The 21,939-nt window shown below is 43.7% G+C and overlaps 1 protein-coding gene across 1 annotated transcript in view; it reads right to left on the bottom strand.

The window, feature by feature from the left end:
- UAP1L1 (UDP-N-acetylglucosamine pyrophosphorylase 1 like 1) overlaps positions 1–4,129 on the bottom strand; it is a 525,997-nt gene extending 521,868 nt beyond the window's left edge. The window contains exon 1 of the mRNA XM_069609735.1: positions 3,657–4,129. Coding sequence (XP_069465836.1) covers positions 3,657–3,942 — 286 coding nt within the window. The 5' untranslated portion in view covers positions 3,943–4,129. The remainder of the gene's footprint in view (positions 1–3,656) is intronic.
- Between the last annotated feature and the right edge of the window lie 17,810 nt (positions 4,130–21,939).

A 21,939-nucleotide genomic window follows, 5' to 3' on the forward strand; every position in this document is an offset into this window, starting at 1 on the left:
GGCCAAAATTAAAACCAAGTGTGAATCTCGTTATCTTTTTTAAATGCAATGCAGTTTCTCCACCTGATCTTACTGAGTCACTCCACTATCATTCAACGTCTTGTGATTATGGAACAATCACAGTTCAGCAGATGCACTGAATCAGCAACTCTGCTATTCCAGGAAGGAAGTGGGGAGGAAGCACGTCTGCGACGTTTTAGTGTCTAAGGAAATCAGACATCCAGATCCACACCACTAACCTACATGCTGACAACGGATGAGCATAGGCGCTTTGATCTACACCATACACTTATAGGACAAACCACAGCCGGTACTACTCGCCAATGCAAACAAGTGTTGGAAAGTTGCCGCAAATATGCTGAATCAATTAAGACATTCTCTGCACAATCATGCATGTGGATAAATTAAACCCCTGCTTTCTGTTTTCAGGCAGGAACAATATGACCGTTTTCACACAGAGCCACAGAAAGTATCCTATTAAAAGCATCTACCTTCGTGAATTGCTTGGGCAGTAAACAAACTGGCAAGGTAAAGGGGATTGCAAAGACGAGAATAACGCTCTGGATCCCTTAAATGAAAATGGCGACAACCCCCCAAAAACAGGGCGTTTACTATCCATGAATTCGAAGAAAATTCTTGAGGAGTTAAGAATTTCGTCTACGCATTCTAACTACGCGAGTTTATAAACAATGTAATAGGTCATCCTATCACCCAAAACTAAAACCATTTAAAAAAATCACTCTCTGGGCAACAGGTAAAACAAGCAAGAGTTTTGCCTTTTGTGTAGGCATGGAAAAGGGATTTGCCAGGAACTGACATAATGGTACTAACTGGCCATTAAGGATTGCAATTGCAAAATGTTTTGAGAACCTGGTCTTATAACAGTAGAGCCTAGCAAATGCCAAGCCAATACCTATGCACAAACGAATACTGTTGGCTTTGCCAATGCTTCTCTTTTACAGGACTTCAGTAAAGGACATGCACGCTGCTTTTAATTCAAGTGGTTGAAGGCAGACCTGCTTATTACACCAGCTGCACGTTTACAGCTCCAATTAAGCCACTAACTCACAGAAAACTGCTTTGAAATAACACAGGCACGTTGAGTGCAAAGGTTGATTTTATGGCTTGATAAACTAGGTCAAGGAAATCCCAGTAGGATGTGTTTTGGGCGAAGAGGGGCCAGAAGGCGGTGGAAACGGCTATTGGGATCAGCATAGCCATGGGCAATTAATGGGTGGGTAAATAACCAAAAACCTACAAACTTTGTATTCCTCCTCATCTGTCATCTCCTCCTAGCTGTATTACAAATACAATAGTTTGGGCTAAAATACCCTCACTAAAAGTTGTGTTTCCGAATGTGGAAACGGGACACGTTTTCATTACTTTATGTAATGGATAGGTCTCCTTGAGCCATCTGCAGCTTTTGACCTGGTGAATCAACAAACCCTCTGCCACCATCTCATTTCTGCTGCCAACTTCTCTCCTGAGTGGCTTTGTTCCGCAGACAGAACAGACCGGGTATACGCCAGAAGCGCTGCTGCTAACCCCGCCCAAGTCTCCTGCGCCCCGCCCATTTTATACACCATGTACACCAAACCCCTTTTCAACCTTCTTGACTCTCTGGGCATATCCTACACCAACTATGCTGACGACACCCAGATCCTTATCCCCCTCTCAGGAATCTACGACCAAGACTCCAGATACATCAACACCATTTATGACACTATCCAAGTATGGATGGCCTCACACCAACTCTGCTTAAACAATGAAAAGAACTGAAATCCTGATTGTGCCACCCGCTGCCTCCAACCCCGCCTGCCTTGCCAAACTCAACCTGTGCCTTCTGCTCATTCACCATTGACGCCTGCCTTATCCTGGTCTCTACTTATGTCGAAACACTTGGCGTATACCTGGACGCTAGCCTCAGCAGGACACACCAAGTCAACGTAATTGCATCCTCGACAGCCCACACCACCAAACTACTGATCACCGCCAAGCATCTCCTCTCCCCAGAGGACTGCTTAACCACGGCCAGAGTGGTAATCGGCTCCCGGCTGGACTATTGTAACTCACTCTCTGCCGGTACCTCAAAACGTAACCTCCTGAAACTCCAGTCCATCCAGAATAACGATATTTGAGTTGCTCTGGGCCTTTCGAAACTGGATCATGCCTCAGCGCACAGAAAAGCAGCCCACTGGCTATCTATCAAAGATAGAGTTTGGAAGTTAATCCTATCCATAACATGCCATTGTCTCACGAACACCGCACCCATCTACCTCGCTCAAAGGATTGTCAAGACCAAGTCCTCCAGACCCACAAGACCGCCCTACTGCAACCTACTGGTTACCCCACGCTTCAAACAAAGTAGAGCAGGAGGCTCCAGCTTCCTGGTCACAGCTGCTCGCCTCTGGAACTACCGCCCCCCCCCCAACTTGCGTGCCAAGTATTGTTAATGGCCCTTCAGGAAAAGACTAAAAACATGCCTATTTAATGGTCTCTGACCCAAACTACTGTACTTGCTTCACCCTTTACCTCTGGATGCTCCTCGTGTTCTCCTTCCTAATCTCCCTCCTTCTTCCTTCCCACCCCCCCTTAAGCTCAGCGCATTGATGCCGGTTTGGTTTTGTGCACTTTATTAATGTAAAAATAAATAAATAAGCACGTAACGGAAGAATGGCACTACTATAAACGTACCATCTGGTCATAAAATGGCAACAATGGTGGTAAAGAATGAGATTACCTGGGCATATGTTTGGCGAATGTTTAATGTCTATACACAAACAAAAACTGATGGCTTTTTCAATGTTTGTTTTTAATACAAGGAACAGCCATAAATAAAATAGCTGCTCACTGTTTAGACATTTTTGTTACACCAGTAGTGCATTTATAGCAGCAATAAAGTAATTAACTCAGACTGCTTCGCGAAAACACTTACAGACGAAAGTCTGATGTTATTACTCAATAGAGCTAGCTCTAAGAGATTCTAGGAGGATAGCCTTTGGACAGGGATGGGTTCGTGGGTGTGAATACCCATTGGAATTATCATGGTCACTGAATGGGTAGGTAACCAACATACGATGTTTGTCCACCCTTACTTATCTCGCTCCTACCTCTAATTCAATGCAATAATTTCCGTTTCTAGGTGGAACATGATAGCTCAAACTAAAAATGCACACCACTCACCCATACTCAACAGATTAACACCTGCTCCGGTAAAGGGCGGGCGGGTGACATCACATTAAGAGCAACACAAACCCCACAAAAAGGCCTACAACTCCTCAAGAGAAGCAGAACTCAAGCATCCCACATAGAGAGGGAAACCCCACACCCCAGAGTGCAACCCCCAATGAGGGCAAGTAAATAGGCCAAGAGAAGCTACAATGAAGAACTCCAGTCCCTTCAAAGATGAACTGCACTGAAGTACCACCGTCCTCCCTTCCACTAAGACAAAGGAACCATCACCCACCTATGGACCAACATATCGGTTCCACCACCACGACGAATACGCAAGCAAACTCCCCGTCCCAAAGAGCAACACATACGGCCCAAAGGGAGGGACTACTACCACCACCCAAAGAGGGAAAGCACCCAGACCCCCAAAAAGAACTATCCCCCACCACACCCCCAAGCACACACAATTGAACATGCCCACTTACCTTCCTGCTCCCAACTTGCCAGGGCCTCGGGGTCGCTGTGGCAGACACTGCCCACAAGTTCAGGAGGCATAGGCTTCATATCTCTCTGTATTTCATCAAGCCCCTTTCTCCGGGAGGCGGCCGCCGCAGCACTCAGGCAGTGCTGCCTCAACTCCCGGAGGTCCAGCGCGGACAGCTCCCCGAGCAGCACAGCCCGGCCCTCCGGATCCAGCTCCGGCCAGAAGCGGAGGAGATGTGCCTGCCCAGCCTCCTCTAGCTGACGCCGGACCTGCTCCATAGTGGCCATGGCCGGCAGAACGGAGAGGACCGAGCGGAACCTTTCTCCCCTCGGGCGCAGCCAATGGCTCGAGTCACGGGATACTAAGGGAAGGACACCCCAGCGCACTAATGTGAAACTTCACAGGGAAGCGGTGCGTCCAGCGAGAGAGTGGGCGGGACTACGCTGCTCACTGGCAGCACAAACAGGGTCACGTGCCGCAGCCTGAGCTTTCTCTTCCTTTACCTTCCCTCTTCGGAGTGTTCAAGCGGATGCAGCATAGTTTAACTCAATGCGCTGATGTTCAAACTTTTTTATGCCCATCCCCCTGGAGTAAACATGCTATTGCTGACGCCCCCTTGAGAAAAAATATTGCTGCTGCCCCCCAGATGCCAGACCTGCTTATATTTTCATGCCACCTGGACATCCTTCACAGCACCTTAGGTGGCCAGCCCACAGTTTGAAGACCACTGGTCTAATGTCTTCACGTTGAATCTACTCTGGTTTGTATGTAGCCGAGTTAGGAAAGCCGTGTGCTCACTCACTGCTTTGTGGCTATTTTGAAGTGAGAGGCAGAGCCCTCTCTTCAAAGGTATCAACATCTCCCTGTTGGCAAATCATCCGTTTTAGAAATATGTGTTATTGGCACGCCCGATCAGGAAACGTAATGTACTAATGTTTACACAGTCCGCCTGAACCAACAAATAACAGCACAGGCACGTGAGACGGGCGGGTTGCCAGTTTAGCTACAAACCTTTGTAGGGAAGGAACTGGCATCCGTTACTTCACAACGACTCTTGCTTATCACATGGTTTCACAGGGAAATAACATCTCCAAAGCTGCACAGGGCGAAATGTTAATTTGCCATACGTTCGAGATTATTTGGGGCATTATTTTCTCCAGGCAGGCCGGCCGAAGTGAACTTGTTTTGAACAGGCTTATTACAAGTGCCAATAAATAGAGTATAACAAATAAATATAGCTCAAAATGCTTTGCCCCCACCCCATCCATGGCAATGCATATTGATTCTGGGGAACACCTAGCCAAACTTTTCTTTGGAAAGAGGGGATTGCTTCAAATGAGGGGATTACATTAGGGTGCAATAGGTTTAGCGAGTAAAATACTCCCACTTCAAAATCTTATCTGGGCACTGGGTGGGTGGCAGCAATAGATTTTTCCTGTACACAAAATTAGATTCCTTCCTTTAATGAAGGAAACATGTTTATCTCCTTGTTCTGTATGGTAAAGCTGAGGTCCCCTCTGCTTGTCATTGAGCTGATCCTGGACTTTGCCCCCAGGAGGCAGAGTGCTCTTATGGAGTTGTCAGATTTTTCCAGCTAAGAGGTACATCGTGTGTCAACGCCGGCCCTAGGATTTGTGGGGCGCTGGCCGGTAAAAGATGTGTCGGGCCCCTTTATTTGTATCACCGAAAATTAGGTCATAAAATTAGTCATTAATATCGATGGGGATCAAACAAACTGACGTTTAGTATCTGAATTTTAACTGTTAATATTACGGTTGTCGCAATATCAGGAGTGAGGAGGATTTTGGAGTAGCCGACTGAGTGAGCTGAATCATTTATAGAGATGGGTACCTCAAAAGAAAGTACTGTGAAGAGGAAGACCAGGACAAAGAGTAATTCAATTTGATTAACTTTATTTCGGTCCAGGACCATAAAAGTAATATCACAAATAAAACACATTTGCAAACAGTCCATAACTGGATACAATACAAAGTTCAACAAAGTTAACACACACTGGGTCATAGTAAAAGAAGATTGGGCAGAAAAGGACAAATGAGGTTTCGGCGCACTGACCGACGATGAGGGGGTAGGCGGGCAGCAAATGGGAGCAGTGTGTGAACACCCTGCCTAAAGTGTGCACATAAGTTGAATATGATGAAGGTTGGTTGCTCCCAAGAATTGCGCACACAGCCAAAATTTATAGTGCTCAGTTTAAGCGTGATTTAATTCAAAACAAAAACAGCCGTGTTTCGAGCAAAGGCTCTTCTTCCAAGGCTGCAAGGTTAATAACTAATATGTACATTTATGACAATCATAATCATAGGTTTGGATTACCAACAGTTGTGCATCAGCCAGGCCAGAAGATACAGAGCCAACATAGAAGTGGCGTATTATATTGGGGTCACAACATTTCCCAACAAATTTTTTTTTAAATTAAAAAACAGTAACATGTCATGGCAGTGATATAATTAGCATAAAAAGGATACACAATCAATTGTGCATTGATGTTCGTTTGACAGACGAATCAAATGCCATGTGTGAGAAGAAAAAGGGGAAAAAGAAAAATATATACAATTAGAGCAATGGGAACAGTCCCACGAATACAAAACTGGTTACGTTTTTGTCCATATGATTGAAAAATTAGGGACTCGGTTTTTACCTTGGGAGACTTGGCAGTAACTCTGGTACTACGGAAGAAGAGAAACGATTTGTGTACAGACTAAATATTAGAACCAACCAACTTGGGTGGTTTACAGAGTAATGCCCATATGTATTACTTCACAAATTAAAAGTCAGGAAAGTGCTAAGCAGATTCTTACCTATATGTTTGTAAATTATATGTCCAATCTGAGTAGAATTATGGCTCCGCTGCAAGCGGAGGAATTCTAAATTAGTCACAATGCATGAGTTATATCAATTTGTGATGTCATCTTTGATGTCCTGGGTGTTAGTGTTAGCAGTGCACAGTGGTGCGGGCAGTTATGGTTGCTTAGCCTACCATAACTGGTGAATTTCAGGTGTTTTTCAGTTTTACTTCGAACCATAATGTCACGTTTATAACATTTTTTTAGTGAATTTCACAGGTTTTTAGTAGCGCAACGTAACCATAACGTCCCCTTAACAAAGTTTTTTTGTGAATTTTACGGGTTTTTAGTAGGGCAACTTAACCACAACTACCCTTTAACAAAGTTTTTTTTACTGAATATACACTTTCACCATGTGAATTTGGGAGATATGAAACAGTCAGGGGGGATCTGAAATTGTACTATTGTGCCATATGAAAAATGCACAAGTGTAAAAAAGAACACATAAACACATTATAAGTACTCATAAGTAACCAATTGAACCTACACGTCTCAAACATTACCCATGCATCTAATTACCATATAGAATGAAATGGATTATACCATAACAAAAAAAGATATGCCTCCAACGTAATTACCTCACAGAAACTGTGCATCCAGGAGCGACAGTAGACGCACACAGCACAACGAAGACAAAGTACAAGAAAATAGTAAGTGATTTTCATTTTTCTTATATGTGTGTGTACTTTTTTTGTATGAGGTGCAGAAAAAATAATGTATTTCTGTTGTTTTGACACAGAAATATGCAGTACTTTGGAGTGGCTGGAGGAGAATTTTCCGCAAGGGGAAATGTCAGAAGATAGTGATAATAATGGTACACACTTCTCTGCATAAGCAAATTAATAGTCGGTATTTTATGGGCATTTAACATATATATATTTATTTTTAACAGACCAGGTAAAAAAAGAAGAAAGTCCACCAAAGGACACAGAGCAAGACAGCCTGAAATGGATAGAAGAGAAAATGGACATACTAAATGAAAATTTTAACGGGTTAAGGCAATTTGTCGAGGAATACGTGAGAGGAAAAATAAGATATCACTGTCCAACCTGTACCTGTCCCCCTTCTCCATTTCCTAGTGAACCATCCCCAAACCCTCAGGAAGAACATAAACGTTTTGACGAAACATCCATCACTTCATCCCCTCACAACCAGCCTGTGTTAAACCCTAATTCCCCTATATTCGTTTCAGTATCTGCTTCCCCCTGTATTTCTCTTGATTGATGTATGTGTGTGTATTACATTTTTTTTTAATGTTAGTTGTAGTGGAATGGTTTGGATCAAAAAAATGTTTTAAAAAGAGTTAAAATGTCCACGGACAGCGCGCCTGTTCGAGCTGGCCGTAATCAATATAATATGGATGTTCTAAGGGCAATACACCTACCCGTACTATTTGCAACCAAGATGGAACTGATCTTAGAACGCACCAGCTGTCCAAGTTGTCCGTAAATGAACAGAATGGGGGTGTCTTAAGGACATTATACCTCTCCGTACTGGTCAGAACCAAGATAAAACATGTTCTTACAACACACTAGGTGTCCGGGATGTCTGCAAATGAACAAAATGGGAGTGTCCTAAGGACACTATACCTGTCCGTACCGTCCGCAGCCAAGATGGAACTGTCCTTTGAACAGGCGTAGTGGCCGGTATGTCCATAGTCAAACAAAATGGAGGTGTCCTAAGGACACTATACCTGGCTGTACAGTCAGCAAAACATCTACCCACATGCGCACCACATCCATAAGTACTGCAAACATCGTGCCTGTCCGTAACCATCCGTCTCACTTGTGTCGCACTTTTAATTAGTTTCAGGACCCGAACACTGTCCGTAGATCAACTGCGCGCATGCGCACGTCCGTTACTCTGCATTTAGTGTCTAGCGGGCATCCATTTCCTTCGCGAATGTGTTCACGACCTCATCATGTGACCGCACCCACGCTGAGCGTGTTGCCTAATTTGTGCAGTTTGTCCGCTTCCGCAACATTTCAAAAGAACTTATACAGACATGGGAAATTATTTTACAGTATAAAATCACCATTTCACATGTGCCATACAATGGCCCTACCTTTCAATGTATTGTTTAGAATTTTTGCAACGCTTTTGAGTGATCGATACGGTCACGAGGCGCACCCCTCCATCCCTATAAAAGGCCACATCCCCGAGCTCATCTTCATTGCACTTCTGGCTATAGCAGATTGAGTTTTGCTGCCTTTACTGCTGTAGCGAAGATTAGCCGACCAACCCTAATGGCATCAATGGCTGCTGTTGCTTCATTAGCCTCAGCACCACCCCCAAACCCTCCACCGCCACCACCTCCCCAAGGGCCTGCAGAGGGAAATACGCGTGAGGATGTAGAGAGCGAGGAAGAAGAGGAAGAAGAGAATGAGGTGGAGGAACTTGGCACTACAAGCACTCGTCGAGAGTCGAGGGTGTGGCGGTTGTTTACCTTTTTGGAAACGTACCAAAAGCACGTGCGAACCAGGTCAGGTGTAACCAATGCAAGTTGGTGCTGAGTCGCGGGAGACCTGGTGCGTACAGCTTTGGTACGACAACCATGAAGCGACACCTAACTTTGTTCCACAGTGCGGACATTCGCAGGGTGGTACCATGTGAAGAATGTAGTAGGTTGAGTTCCTCCGCAGCATCCTCTGTGTCCGATCCTCTCACCACAAGAGACACTCCTGTGAGAGAGCGGATCCCTCCAGCTACCTCACAGGCCATTTGCGATGCTGTTGACCCTTACCTTGTGAGGGTCATAATATTGTGTATGTACTGCGACGCAGTACTCTCCAGGGGGGAGAGTATTCAAAGTGCTTTTGAGACTACGGTCACAGAGCACCAGAAGAACTGCTCCCTACCTAAGTAAAGCCCACCCTACATCTTTCTCTCTCCACCTGCCCTTTCTTATCCCCGTGGTTGGTGTCCCTTCTTTACCCTCCTTTGCCCTCCTAGTGGGTCTTGTGTAAAAAAATAAAAAAATGGAAACAACAAAAATTACAAAAAAGGCTCTTTTCATTGCCGCCTTTCTCAGTTTAACAATCAAACCATCAAGAGACCGGGTGTAGGCCCCTGTGCATTTTTCAAAAAGTCCACGGACAGTCGTAGGACGCACATAAATAGAGGGTGCAAGCGGAGAAAAACCAATGCACTTTTCGCTGGGAGTAAGTGGTGGCTCTGAAAAGAGCCTTTTGGTGGTGTTTTGTGTGTTTGAAAAACTGTGGATTTGAAAAAACGGATTGCCAAATAGATAACTATGAATCCAAAAAAGGTTGCAATGCATTTTGTACATTTCGAAGAAAAATCTGATTGCCAGCATATGTGAGATGGACTCCATCTCTGCGAAAAAAGGAAAGTGCTGTGAAACAAAATGGTTTCATTGTGGAAAGAGGGTGTGCCAACATCTCTTAGAAAGGCACAAACAGCCTTAGTGACATTGCGCCTCGCTTTCTCCATTTGTGGACCAAATGCAGAAGAACGCAGCCACATTTGTCTTTGTGCAATACGGGAAAAAACTACTTGGCAATTTGGAAACATGTCCATGACCTTCGCAAGTCCTTCCTCCATTGCAAATTGCAAAGAAATTCCAGAGACATGCCCTAAACTGTTTCCTCCACAATTAATGATAATTATATCCGGATGACGCTCTGTCTGTAAAGTAGCACAGAGGTACCAAGTTCAGCCACTTCATTCCACGCACTCCATGCCAGTGCACTTCCACATTAGAAAATCCAAGATCTGCAGCTATACCGCAACTTTCTGCATGCACCTCCAACCAATGTATCCATGAGTCTCCCAAAATTCAGAAAATATGTTTTCGAGCACAGAGAGCCATAGCTGTCTGGTCTCCTGTCAGGAAAAACACGTTCTCGCTAAATCTCTCCATTCAGAACACACCCACTGAACTTTACTGACCAATCCCTAGCTTTGCTCATTCTCATTTGAATGCGTCTCCACCCCAGAAACCCTGTTGGTAATACGCGCTGCCTGCAGACTACCGCCATGTCCGCGGACACGTAGAGGATCTGAGCGTGACGACTGTACATTTAAATAGTATTCCCCTTTTCACCTTTAAGGTGGGCTCTGAAAAGAACTGTTTTTTTGTTTTTTGGGCAGATGCCTGACAGACACCTGTTATTTTGTATTTTTGTATTTTTTTTCTTCTTACTTTACTCCTACAATCATCACAGAACCTTCTCCAAAGCAAGCCTTACATTCTAAAAGAACATGGCATTTCCCAAAACAGATAACGAAACATTGTTTCGAGTAATGCGGCTTCAAAATAAGCCGCATTACTCGAAACAATGTTCTTGTGGCTGCAGAAAAACATTCCACCTCGTAACATGAAAGCATGCATGATGTGATTGATGGTACACCTCCCAATACTTTGATCAGGACAAAAAACAGAACTGTTGTCCCATTTTCCTCTAGGGAGTAAGCCTGAAAAAATTACTTTCGCAGTTGGAAAGATGTTAACGACTGCTTGCACCAACTGTTCCAAATCTTCCAACAAAGTAGGTGAACTCACGTAGCCCAAATGGCAAGCACCGTAGTGCAAAACTACCACATGGGGACTGGTCATCCTACGCATATCTCTGCAAACTTGGAGAGTTTGAGCAACATTGCAATCAGTCGCAGCGCTCCACACCACCTCCACTCCTCTGACATCGAAATTGTGTGCCACATGCCTATTTCAGAATAGTGCTGTAAACATGGACAATAATATCTGCGAGCACCAACACCCTGACTGTCTCCACCTCTGCCATCTTCACTGCACGCACTGTCTTTCGACACAAATGAACAATGTGAACATCTGATTGGATGATGCGTACAGTCCCCTTTCCATGCTGGATTTGCTGTAGAACCCCGTATGTGGCACGCCCTACCTGCGGACAAGCGCAGTGTCCGTGAGGCACGTAACTCTTAGCCAGTCCTTCTACCCTTTCCACATCACTCACAAATCCATTCCCTCATTGGACACAGCTAAGCAGTCACACAACCATCCACCAATCACATTCAAGATCTCTACATCTGACTCCGTCATCAGAGTTCCACACTTCAAATGTACTGTTGATCACTCTGAATGCAAGTTGCATATCATTGCAAAGCACCTACTTCAAAAATTACTGTGTAAGTGTCGCGGATTTCTACTTACAGCTCCATGCATATGCACATGCATATGTACAAAGTAAAGGTATGCATATTTTATTCAGAGAACATGTGGAACCCTTATGATTTCATTTAAACAAATTAATGCCACTAAATCTGCATAGCCAATACATACCAACGCTCCCCCTTTAAGTGCAAGACTTCCTATTTTTCATTGTGAAACCGCACTACTTCTTACTGTCTCCTGCACAACCTATACATACGTAACATCCCTCCCGATGTAGACGCAAAACTCGATTTTCCATTAGAAAATGTCACAATTTTTTACTGTCTTCCGCCTAAATTAATGCTACTTCCAATGCGATCGTATGAGAAAAATAAACGTTCTTGATTACTGTGGTGACATCTACCTCTGAGGTTTTCCCGATTTATCGCATTCGTACTTATAATATGAAAGTAGTCAAATTTCTCCCATCTACTATAATGACCTATCACTTACAACCTCTCTGCTATGGACAACATAGCTTAAAAAAACCAAGGGAATTTCATGAACTGAAAATTGTACTCATTTGCGAAGCAGGTTCAACTAACATACTGCAAATAACATATAAAGGCTGCACATAGTGAAATGAAATGCACACATGCACTGTGTTGAGATATAAAAGGAGAATACTCAGACGAAAGATGCAAAATGAATGTGTACATTAACATCACTACTTTAAACACACAAAGTTACTAACTTCTTCCTTTTACAATTGCAGTGAAGACTACTCTCCTGAAAATCAACAGCATCTACACTGCAAACAACATATCCGAAGAAACCTGGTGATTCCGCAAAAAAAGTAAGTACAGTACTACCTTTATATTCTTACTGTTCCTCAAAGAGACTGTGTGGGTTATTTATGTAATTTGTGCACCAAAAAAACATTGATTTCTGAACCATTCTACCCACAAATCCCCAGTTATTAAACAAAGAATAACAGGCAGAATGGCACACAAATCCCTGTGTTTTTGGAACACAAATAACATACAGATGCCTTAGAATGTTAGTACTACAAAACAAATACCTGTTTTAATTTTATACCATTACGTTTACTTTTAATGCTTCTCCCCACCACTAGCTCACTTTCTAATCTCATTTGAAGCACAGTGTAGTAATATACAAACAGAAAAATAGCATTCCCAACTCGTTGGAACTTCCCAATGCACATTCACACACCACCACAAACAGCTTCCCCATCAAACTCATGCATGCATGTACACAGCACACATACATTGTAAAACAGACCAAAAATGCCTTCTTTTTTTTCAACAGACCCCAAAGAATGCCTACCAAAAAGCAAGTCCGTAGAAAGGAACGCAGAAATCGAGCAAATGAAAATAAAAGTGTCCAAAGTAAGCATCCACCTCTAGCAGAGTTTGTACAGAACATTGAAACAAAACAGCTAATACAGTCATTTAGCGAAACAAAGGAAGCTACAACTACCGAAACTTTGGCTCCTCCATCAAAATGTGACACGAAACAGAAAACGCTTTACAAAAAATCGGCTACGAGTACTGCTAACAATGCTCTCATCCTCATCCCTTAAAACCTACCATAGAAAATTAATCCTACAAGCTCTCGTAGACAGTGCAATCCTTCTCAAAAAGAAGTTATTTATTTTAGTGTTAAATAGGATGAAACCACTAACAAAACTAAGTGCTAAACTACAAAAGAAATTGCTCAATAAACGGAATGTCAACAAAAATAACTTCTTAAATATTTGTGGAGGTGAAAGGAGTCACACAACAACCACAGAACCATATTTTAATGAAGAAGCATACAAACAAAATCAAACAAACACAAATGCCATCCATAGCAGTGAACGAGGGTATGAAAAAATCAATAATACCATCATGGAACAAGAAACACTGCTTACAAAAGTATCCCCCGAAAACTCAGAATTACCTCTCCATTCGACTGAACCAGACCGTCCAGTATACAAATGGCCGTGCACGTCAATGTGTGACATTTCTAGCAAATCTTTCAAATCTTTACGTTAGTTCCTCAATCAGTATGTGAAAGGTAAAGACAAAATCAAAATGAAAGTGCTGCAAAATATGGATATCTGTCCAGTGCGCAAATACACAGGACTATAAGGGCATTCATTAGCCTGCATTTCAGGACCTATTTACAAAAGCACCTTCCATGATATCAAAAGGATATCAATACATCATTCAAAAGCAAGAAATCTAGTGTATAAACTGTACTATGCTAAAAGTCCAGCTTTAGAAATAGCCAATTTAAATAACACTCTTCTGCATGGTACACCCAAATACCTTCAAGAAGAAATCAACTGTATCCACAGAAAATATTTTAGAAGTGAAAGCCACTTACAACATGCAATAGTTTTAGAGCAGACTAGCAACAGGTCTGCACATAGCAACCTTCTATTACACACATACAAAAAAGAATTACTAAAATTTAAAAGTACATCGGCTGAAATACCAAACCATGTGTGTGTGTGTTGTCGCAGAACGTTTTACAAAAGGAACACAAAAACTATAGACGTAGCATACAAAATAGAAGACAATGAAGATTCCAAATGGTTTGAATGAGCTCACTACCTTTTAGCAGAAAACAAATACCAAATAAGTGAACCCCTAATATGTTGCACTTACTGCACTACAAAACTGGACACCAACCAAACTCCTTCACATGCTATCACAAATAATTCAGAATTATTCCCACTACCAAAACCCCTGAAACAACTCAATTTGCATGAGAGCATCATAATTCAAACAGTTCACCCATTTCAAGCAATAATACACCTTCAACTAAAAACAGCAAAAATACCTCCCTCTGAATTGGTGAAAGGCATTTGTGGCAAAGTAGTTTATGTGCCATTAGATCTGACAGAAAATGTGCACACTCTAGGAGTGCAACGTCCAATAGAGCATTCTTTAATTGTCTTAGTAAATGGTGTACCAACAAAAGACAAAACAATTTGGCAACAACTGGTGGACTTACATAAACTTAGACAAGACTTGCAATATCTGAAAGACAATAATGAATACTACAAAGAAATAAATATTGAAGAAAGCTTAAGGGAAACAACTGAAATAATTCAAGAGTCATCAGAAACTGGTCAATTTGAACTTCTGGATCCTGCTGCAGTATCCACTCTTTTGGACCATTACACAATTCATCCATTGCACTCTAATGAGAGCATAGATGATGCACTAGAAACTTACCAAATGCGACAAACCAAAGGGTCACCAATGAGCATATGGGAAAAAAGTATAGAAGCATGTGCTTTTCCACTGCTATTTCCTACTGGCAAAGGCGGAAGATACGATGATAGACCCACTCAGATTACGGCATCAGAATACCGCTCATTACGAATGTATTCTCAAAATCCCAGATTTAGACAAAATGTGGAATACATATACCACCTACTCTTTGAAAGGGACTAGCAACCCTATGTTGCAGAGTTGCACACATATTGAAATCTGGAACCCACTTTCAAAATATGTCAGTTACGCAATTAATACAAAAAGTGCAAGAAAAATATGAGGTTTTACAATCAAGTATGACAAATCTGTTTGCAAACATGTATGGTACGAAAGAATACTGGTTCCGACGGCACAGAGATGTATGTTGTATGATCAGAAACCTTGAACCACCCACTTGGTTTGTTATATTAAGTTGTGCAGAGTATGCATGGGAAGATTTACATGATTACCTACGCATATCAAACAACAACAAAACCAACATAGATATACTAACACCTGGAGAACTTTGCTTTCTAGATCCTGTTAATGTATCAAGATATTTCCATCATCGTTTCATTGCTATGCTACACTTTATTTGTAATAAAACTGTTCCTCCCCTCAGAGAAGTGCAACACTTCTTTTGGAGAAAAGAATACCAAGCCAGAGGAGCACCACATATTCACAAGCTTTTATGGATCAAAGGTGCACCTAAATTTGGTCAGGACAGTGATGCCACTGTTTTGCAGTTCATGCAAAAATATGTCACTTGTGAAATCCCTTCACAACGGACACATAGTGACCTTCATAGACAGATTTTACAATTTCAAAGACACAAATGTGGTAAATATTGTTGTCGCAAATACAAAAGCGAAGGGAAATACTACACCAAATGCCGCTTTGGTTTCCCTAGACCAGTTACAGAAACATGTGAAGCGAACAACTTCATGTCTTCAGTTCAACATAGTGTTAAAGGTAAATCACCTAAGAACACGTATTACATAAAAAGAACAGAAGCATCAAAATATATCAATGATTACAATGGAATCATTGCCCTCTTATGGAATGCAAACATAGATGTGCAGTACATTGCAGACAATTCCACTGCAGTTGCACGATATGTTACAGCCTACTTAACAAAAGCAGAAAACACAGAGCTTCAAGACCTCTGGAATGACCTATCATCAGACAAAACACTATCTCAGAAATTGTACAGCCTAGGCATAAAAATGCTCTCTCATAGAGAATGTGGCGCCTAAGAAGCTGCAGATCGTTTAACCGGTACTGCTTTGTATGGAAAATCAGAAAACATAGTATGGCTAAATCCTGGTCCTGCTAAATCTAGAAAAAGAGTTCTGAAATCATATGAGGACATAGAAACAATTGCCAAAAATGATCCCAACAGCCAAGACATTTTAAAAAACAATTTACTGGACACATACTATCCGAACAGGAGTACCACTTTGGAAACCATGTGTCTATACCACATAGCTGTAACGCTCACCTGGTTCCCACGGAGGCGCGGCGTCGAAGGCGCAGAACTCTGAAGATGGACAGGAAGGGCCCCTCTATTCTGGCTTCCCTGGCTCGTTGGATACCCTCCTGTGCGTGAAAAGGGAGTATTACCAACTGTGGAACAATGCTCAAGCCTCCCACTCCCTTCCAACCCTCCACGATACCTCCTCCACGATTCCCCGTGAAGCCTCACCTTAGGGTTTGGAAGGATGAGCTCTCCATCCTGCTTCTGATGCAGGGGCGCGTTGAAACCCAGTTACTTCACTGGATTGAGGATTGATGGGAGTTCAGGTAAGCTCGACTGTTCAGGTAAGGCGCTGTAAAAGTTCTGTTCAAAAGTTCAAGCTTAATAATAATGTTCGTTGTCTAATTGCAGCAAGCGCTAATGCTTATGTAGTTTTCCCCTTAGGGGCCGGGGTTCGGAATGCCGGAGATATGGCGCCGACCCGAAGTGAAACAGTTCTGGATGAGCGCTCAGGTAATGTCTTTGCATTCACTCATTCAATGTCTTTGTCTTTTTTCCCCATAGGGGCCGGGGTCCGGAGATGCCAGGAAGCGACAGGACCCGAAATGCAGTGGGAATAATCCAACAGGTAAGACTTAAAAGGAAACTGAGCTTTCCTTATTCCTTTTCTCCCTCTCACCTTTGTTCTTGTCTTTTTTCCTCTAGGCGCCGGGGCGTAGCTGAATCCGGAAGATCGCTGCTGAAGATGGAAGCGCCTTGCAAAGGTGAGTAAAATGCAGCGCTGCAGCGATCGAAACGAAATGCCTTTAAAATGATGTCTTCCTTTTCAGGGCCGTTGGAGAAATGACTCCGGGATGCAGATTTAGCAGGTAAGGGCTTTTCTTCTCCTATTCTCTTCCTTTCTCCCCTTGCAGGTGTTCCAGGGTGCTGGCAGGCGTGGCTGAAGTCAGGATGCAGGAGCTGACACGGTGAGCGTCCAGCTGCTAGGTGCAGAACAACGCGAAGCATGTGTGGCTGTTCGGGTGGGGTTTAAATAGCCTTGGAAGAAGTTCCTGGTATGTATCCTTCCACCAATCAGGTATGTATCCTTCCCCGACCACACCCGGGTGGTGAAGTAGTCCTACAGGTTAAGTAGTCCCATTCAGGCCTCAAGAGGGCCTGGATGAAGCAGCAAGGTCTGCATCAGGTAAGTGTGCACCCAAGCACTTAAACACATATCCTCTTCTATGAGCCTGGCGCCTAAGGCGCCAGGACTGGGGTCCGCTATGAGCCTGGCGCCTAAGGTGCCAGGACTGAGTCCAAAAGGCCCCGACTTGGGCCCGCTGAGACTTCCCTGGGGAAAATGATGTCTGCCTCTGAGGTTGCTGGGCCCGGCCTGGCTCCTTAGAGGTAGGCATCATGACAGTACCCCCCCTCAAGGCCCCTCCCAAGGTCTTTTCCTCCGGGGGTTTTGGTTTGTGCGGGAATCTTCGATGGAATCTTTGAATTAATCGTGGTGCGTGAACATAGTTACTGGGTTCCCAAGATCTTTCCTGAGGTCCATATCCTTTCCAATCAACAAGATAGAAGAGTTTCGACTTAACTATCTTGGAATCTAAAATGTCTTTCACTTCGAATTCTAATTCTCCATCAATTTGGACAGGGCCTGGGGGCTCAGACAGTCTGGTTCCAGGTTGTACTGGTTTTAGAAGAGATGCGTGAAAAACGGGATGAATCCGCATGTTGGATGGTAAATCGAGTTTAAAGGCCACTGGGTTGATAATAGCTTTGATGGGGTAAGGCCCAATGAATCTGGGATTAAAAGTTCGCTGACCCTTGAGGGGTAGATGTTTAGTTGCTAGCCATACCTGATCTCCTACTTGGTAAGGAGGAGTTTTACTTCGGTGCAAATCAGCGTTTTCTTTATACTTTTTCTTGGCTTGCTGTAAGTGGGTTGTAGCTTCTTTGAAGGCTTGGGTTATTGTGGAATGTAGGTGATTTACTGCAGGCATCTCCAGGGTCAGAGGTGGATCTAGGTCAGAGGTCCGAGGATGGTGACCATACAGGGTATAAAAAGGAGTCTGTCCGGTTCCAGAATGCACTGAATTGTTGTATGCATATTCTGCAATCCAAAGAATGTCCTTCCAATTCAACTCGGATTGGTGTAACATGCACCGCAGATATTCTTCGAGAGTCTGATTGGTTCTCTCGGTTTGTCCGTCGGTCTGGGGGTGGTGGCTGGTGGATAACCGCACGTCTATTTGTGCTAGTTGGCAACATTTCTTCCAAAAGTGGGAGATAAATTGACTTCCACGGTCTGAGACTAATATGGAAGGGAAGCCATGTAACCGCACTATATTTTCCATAAATTCCTTGGCCAAGGTGGAAGCTGACGGCAATCCTTTTAAAGGGATAAAATGGGCCATTTTGGAGAATAGATCCACTATTACGAGAATCGTGTTGTAACCACCACAAGGAGGCAGGTCAGTTATAAAGTCCATTGACAAGGTGTGCCAAGGTGCTGGTGGAATGTCCAAAGGTTGAAGTAGGCCGGCTGGCCTTTTCTTTTGACTCTTATTTTGGGCACAGATTCCGCAAGACAACACAAATGACTTTATGTCTTTTCTCCAAGAAGGCCACCAGAAGTGGCGTTTGATCTTTTCTTCTGTTTTCGCGATACCGGGGTGTCCTTCCATTAATGATTCATGATGACGGGTAATGACAAGTTCCTGCAATTCTTTACTTGGCAGAAATAACCGCTCTTGGAAGTAGGGTAAATCATCCTTAACGGTGTAGTGAGGACCCTTTTGACTCCATTCCAGTAAGGCAGAAGAGTCAAAAAGCTGTTTTACTTGAGCTTGGATGTCCTCAATGGTTTGCAATGAAGTCAAGCCCAGAATTCTTTGTTCCGGTATGATTGGCACAGGTTCTAAACTCGAATTGGGTTCTTCCATGCCTATCCGGGATAAGGCATCTGCCTTACCATTCTTGCAGCCATGACGATAGGTAATTACAAAATCAAATTCCGCTAAGAATAAAGCCCATCGGAGTTGTCGCGAATATTGAGCTTTGGCCGTCTTTAAATACTGCAAATTTCTGTGGTCCGTAATTACGGTGATGGTGTGTCTTGCACCGAGAAGATAGTGACGCCAAGCCTTGAAAGCTGATTTAATAGCCAGTAGTTCTTTGTCGGTAATTGCGTAATTGAGTTCAGGTGGAGAGAATTTTCTGGACCAAAAGGCTACAGGGTGTAGTTGGTTAGTTTCTGGGTCTCTTTGCGACAGGACAGCTCCCATGGCCGAACTGGATGCATCGGTTTCCACGATGTAAGGGAGATCTGGGCGCGGGTGCTTCAATACAGGTGCAGAGGTGAATTTGGTTTTCAGGTCCTGAAAGGCTTGTTCAGCCTCAAGAGTCCATTCAAATCGTTTGTTTTTCTTTAGGAGAGCTGTGATGGGTTGAACAGTTCGAGAAAATTCCGGGATGAACCTTCGTTAGAAATTGGCAAAGCCAAGCATGCTTTGCACTCCCTTCACAGAGCTAGGAGATGGCCATTTGAGAATGGCGTCCACTTTCCGCGAGTCCATTCGGATTCCTTGAGGTGTCAGGATGAATCCGAGAAACTCCACTTCTGTGGTATGAAAAACGCATTTTTCGAGCTTGGCAAATAATTTGTGCTGGCGCAATTTCTCAAGAACTGCCCTAACATGGTTTCTGTGATCAGATTCTGAGGAGGAATACACCAGGATGTCGGTAATATAAACGATGACACAAACATCGATAAGTTCCCGAAGAACATCATTCATGAAGTACTGAAAGGCGGCAGGTGCATTGCACAAACCGAAGGGCATTACTTGATATTCGAAGAGCCCAAATTTGGTGCGGAATGCAGTCTTCCACTCGTCGCCCTCTTTTATACGTACCAGGTGGTAAGCTCCTCGGAGATCTAGCTTGGTGTACACACGAGCATCTTTTACTTGGTCGATAAGCTCAGGTATCAGGGGCAAAGGGTAACGATTCTTAATCGTTATCTGATTTAGGGCGCGGTAGTCAATACAGGCCCTAAGGTCTCCTTCCTTTTTAGGTACGAAGAACAAAGCGGAAGAGACTGGTGACTTTGATGGGCGAATGAAACCATCGGCCAGGTATTGATCCAAATACTGGCGCAAATGCAGCTTCTCAGGTTCAGTAAGAGCATAAATCCTACTACAAGGTAGTTGTGCATTGGGTACCAAGTCGATTTGGCAATCGTAAGATCGATGGGGAGGTAAGGTGTTAGCCTGCTCTTTCTGAAAAACGTCTTGGAATTCTTGGTATTCAGATGGTAGCTGTACAGGTGTGGAAGTTACAGAGGCTAGACCCATAGCTGGATTCCTTGGGTAACATGTTGGTTCACAATCAGGAAAAGTTATCTTCTTTGCTCGCCAGTCTATTCTCGGATTATGTGTTTCTAACCAAGGGATTCCAAGAAGTACTTGAAATTGTGGGGCCTTGATCACATCAAACACGATTGCTTCCCGATGTCCGTCCTGACCCACCAGAGTGATTTCAACTGCGTTACAGGCCCTGAGGCTATTTCGGTTCCATCAACTGTAGTAATTACATCTTGGGCTACTTTCGGGCGGAGAGGAAGCTTAATCCTGGAAGCCAACTCACGGTCTATGTAATTTCCAATAGCTCCACTGTCTATGTATGCTTTTATAGCATTCAACTGCTGAGGCTGTTTTGGGTTCACAAGCACCATTGGCATGACAAAATGCGAGGTCAAAGAGCTTGTTTTCAAGCTCGGCAAGCGGACCCCTACGCTTGTCGGGCTAGGTCGTTTCCCGAACCAGGTGACAATAACTCGTTATCAGTGGCTCCAACCACCTTCTTGGGTGGTTTAACTGGACAACTTTGAAGAAAGTGACCGGAAGTTCCGCAATACAGACAAAGTTGCATTTGTCGCCTTCTCTCTCATTCCTTCTGCGTTAATGGTCCTTTAACACTGCCAATTTGCACAGGTTCGGAAACGTCAGTACTCTTGGAGTTAACGTGGGTCTTGATAGGTACTCTGGTTTCATACTTGAGCCGATCTGCTTTTCTATTTTGAAGTCTGTGATCAAGTTGAACCACTAAGTCTATGTAGTCTGCGCAGGCCTGGGGTGGGTCTACTATCTGAGCTATAACATCTTTAAGCTCTCCGCGCAGGCCTCGATGAAACAATGTGATCCTTTTATTTTCAGGCCATCCGGTTTCCACAACTAGTCTATTAAAGGTGGCGATATAGGACAAAAGATCCTGATTACCTTGTCGTAAGGATAGCAGTTCGTTGTCAAGGGCCTGTCCCTGCGAGTGTCGAGCGAACAATCTTTCCATGCTGGCCTGGAAGCCCTGGAAATCCCGGAGAATGGGATCATCCTGATTTACCAATGGAATAGACCAATCGGCAGCACAGCCACTGAGGTAAGATAGTACAAAGGCTACTTTGGTCTGGTCGTTGGGGAAGGCCTGGGCCTGCATAAAAAGTGTAAACGGCATTGGTTCATAAAAACGGCATATTTCTTGGGATCCCCCGCAAAACGTTCCGGCGGGGCCAAAGGCATGTGTCCAGGTAGATTGAT

The sequence above is a fragment of the Ambystoma mexicanum genome, chromosome 8 (assembly GCF_040938575.1).
Source record: "Ambystoma mexicanum isolate Mex_15411 chromosome 8, UKY_AmexF1_1, whole genome shotgun sequence".
NCBI lineage: Eukaryota > Metazoa > Chordata > Amphibia > Caudata > Ambystomatidae > Ambystoma > Ambystoma mexicanum.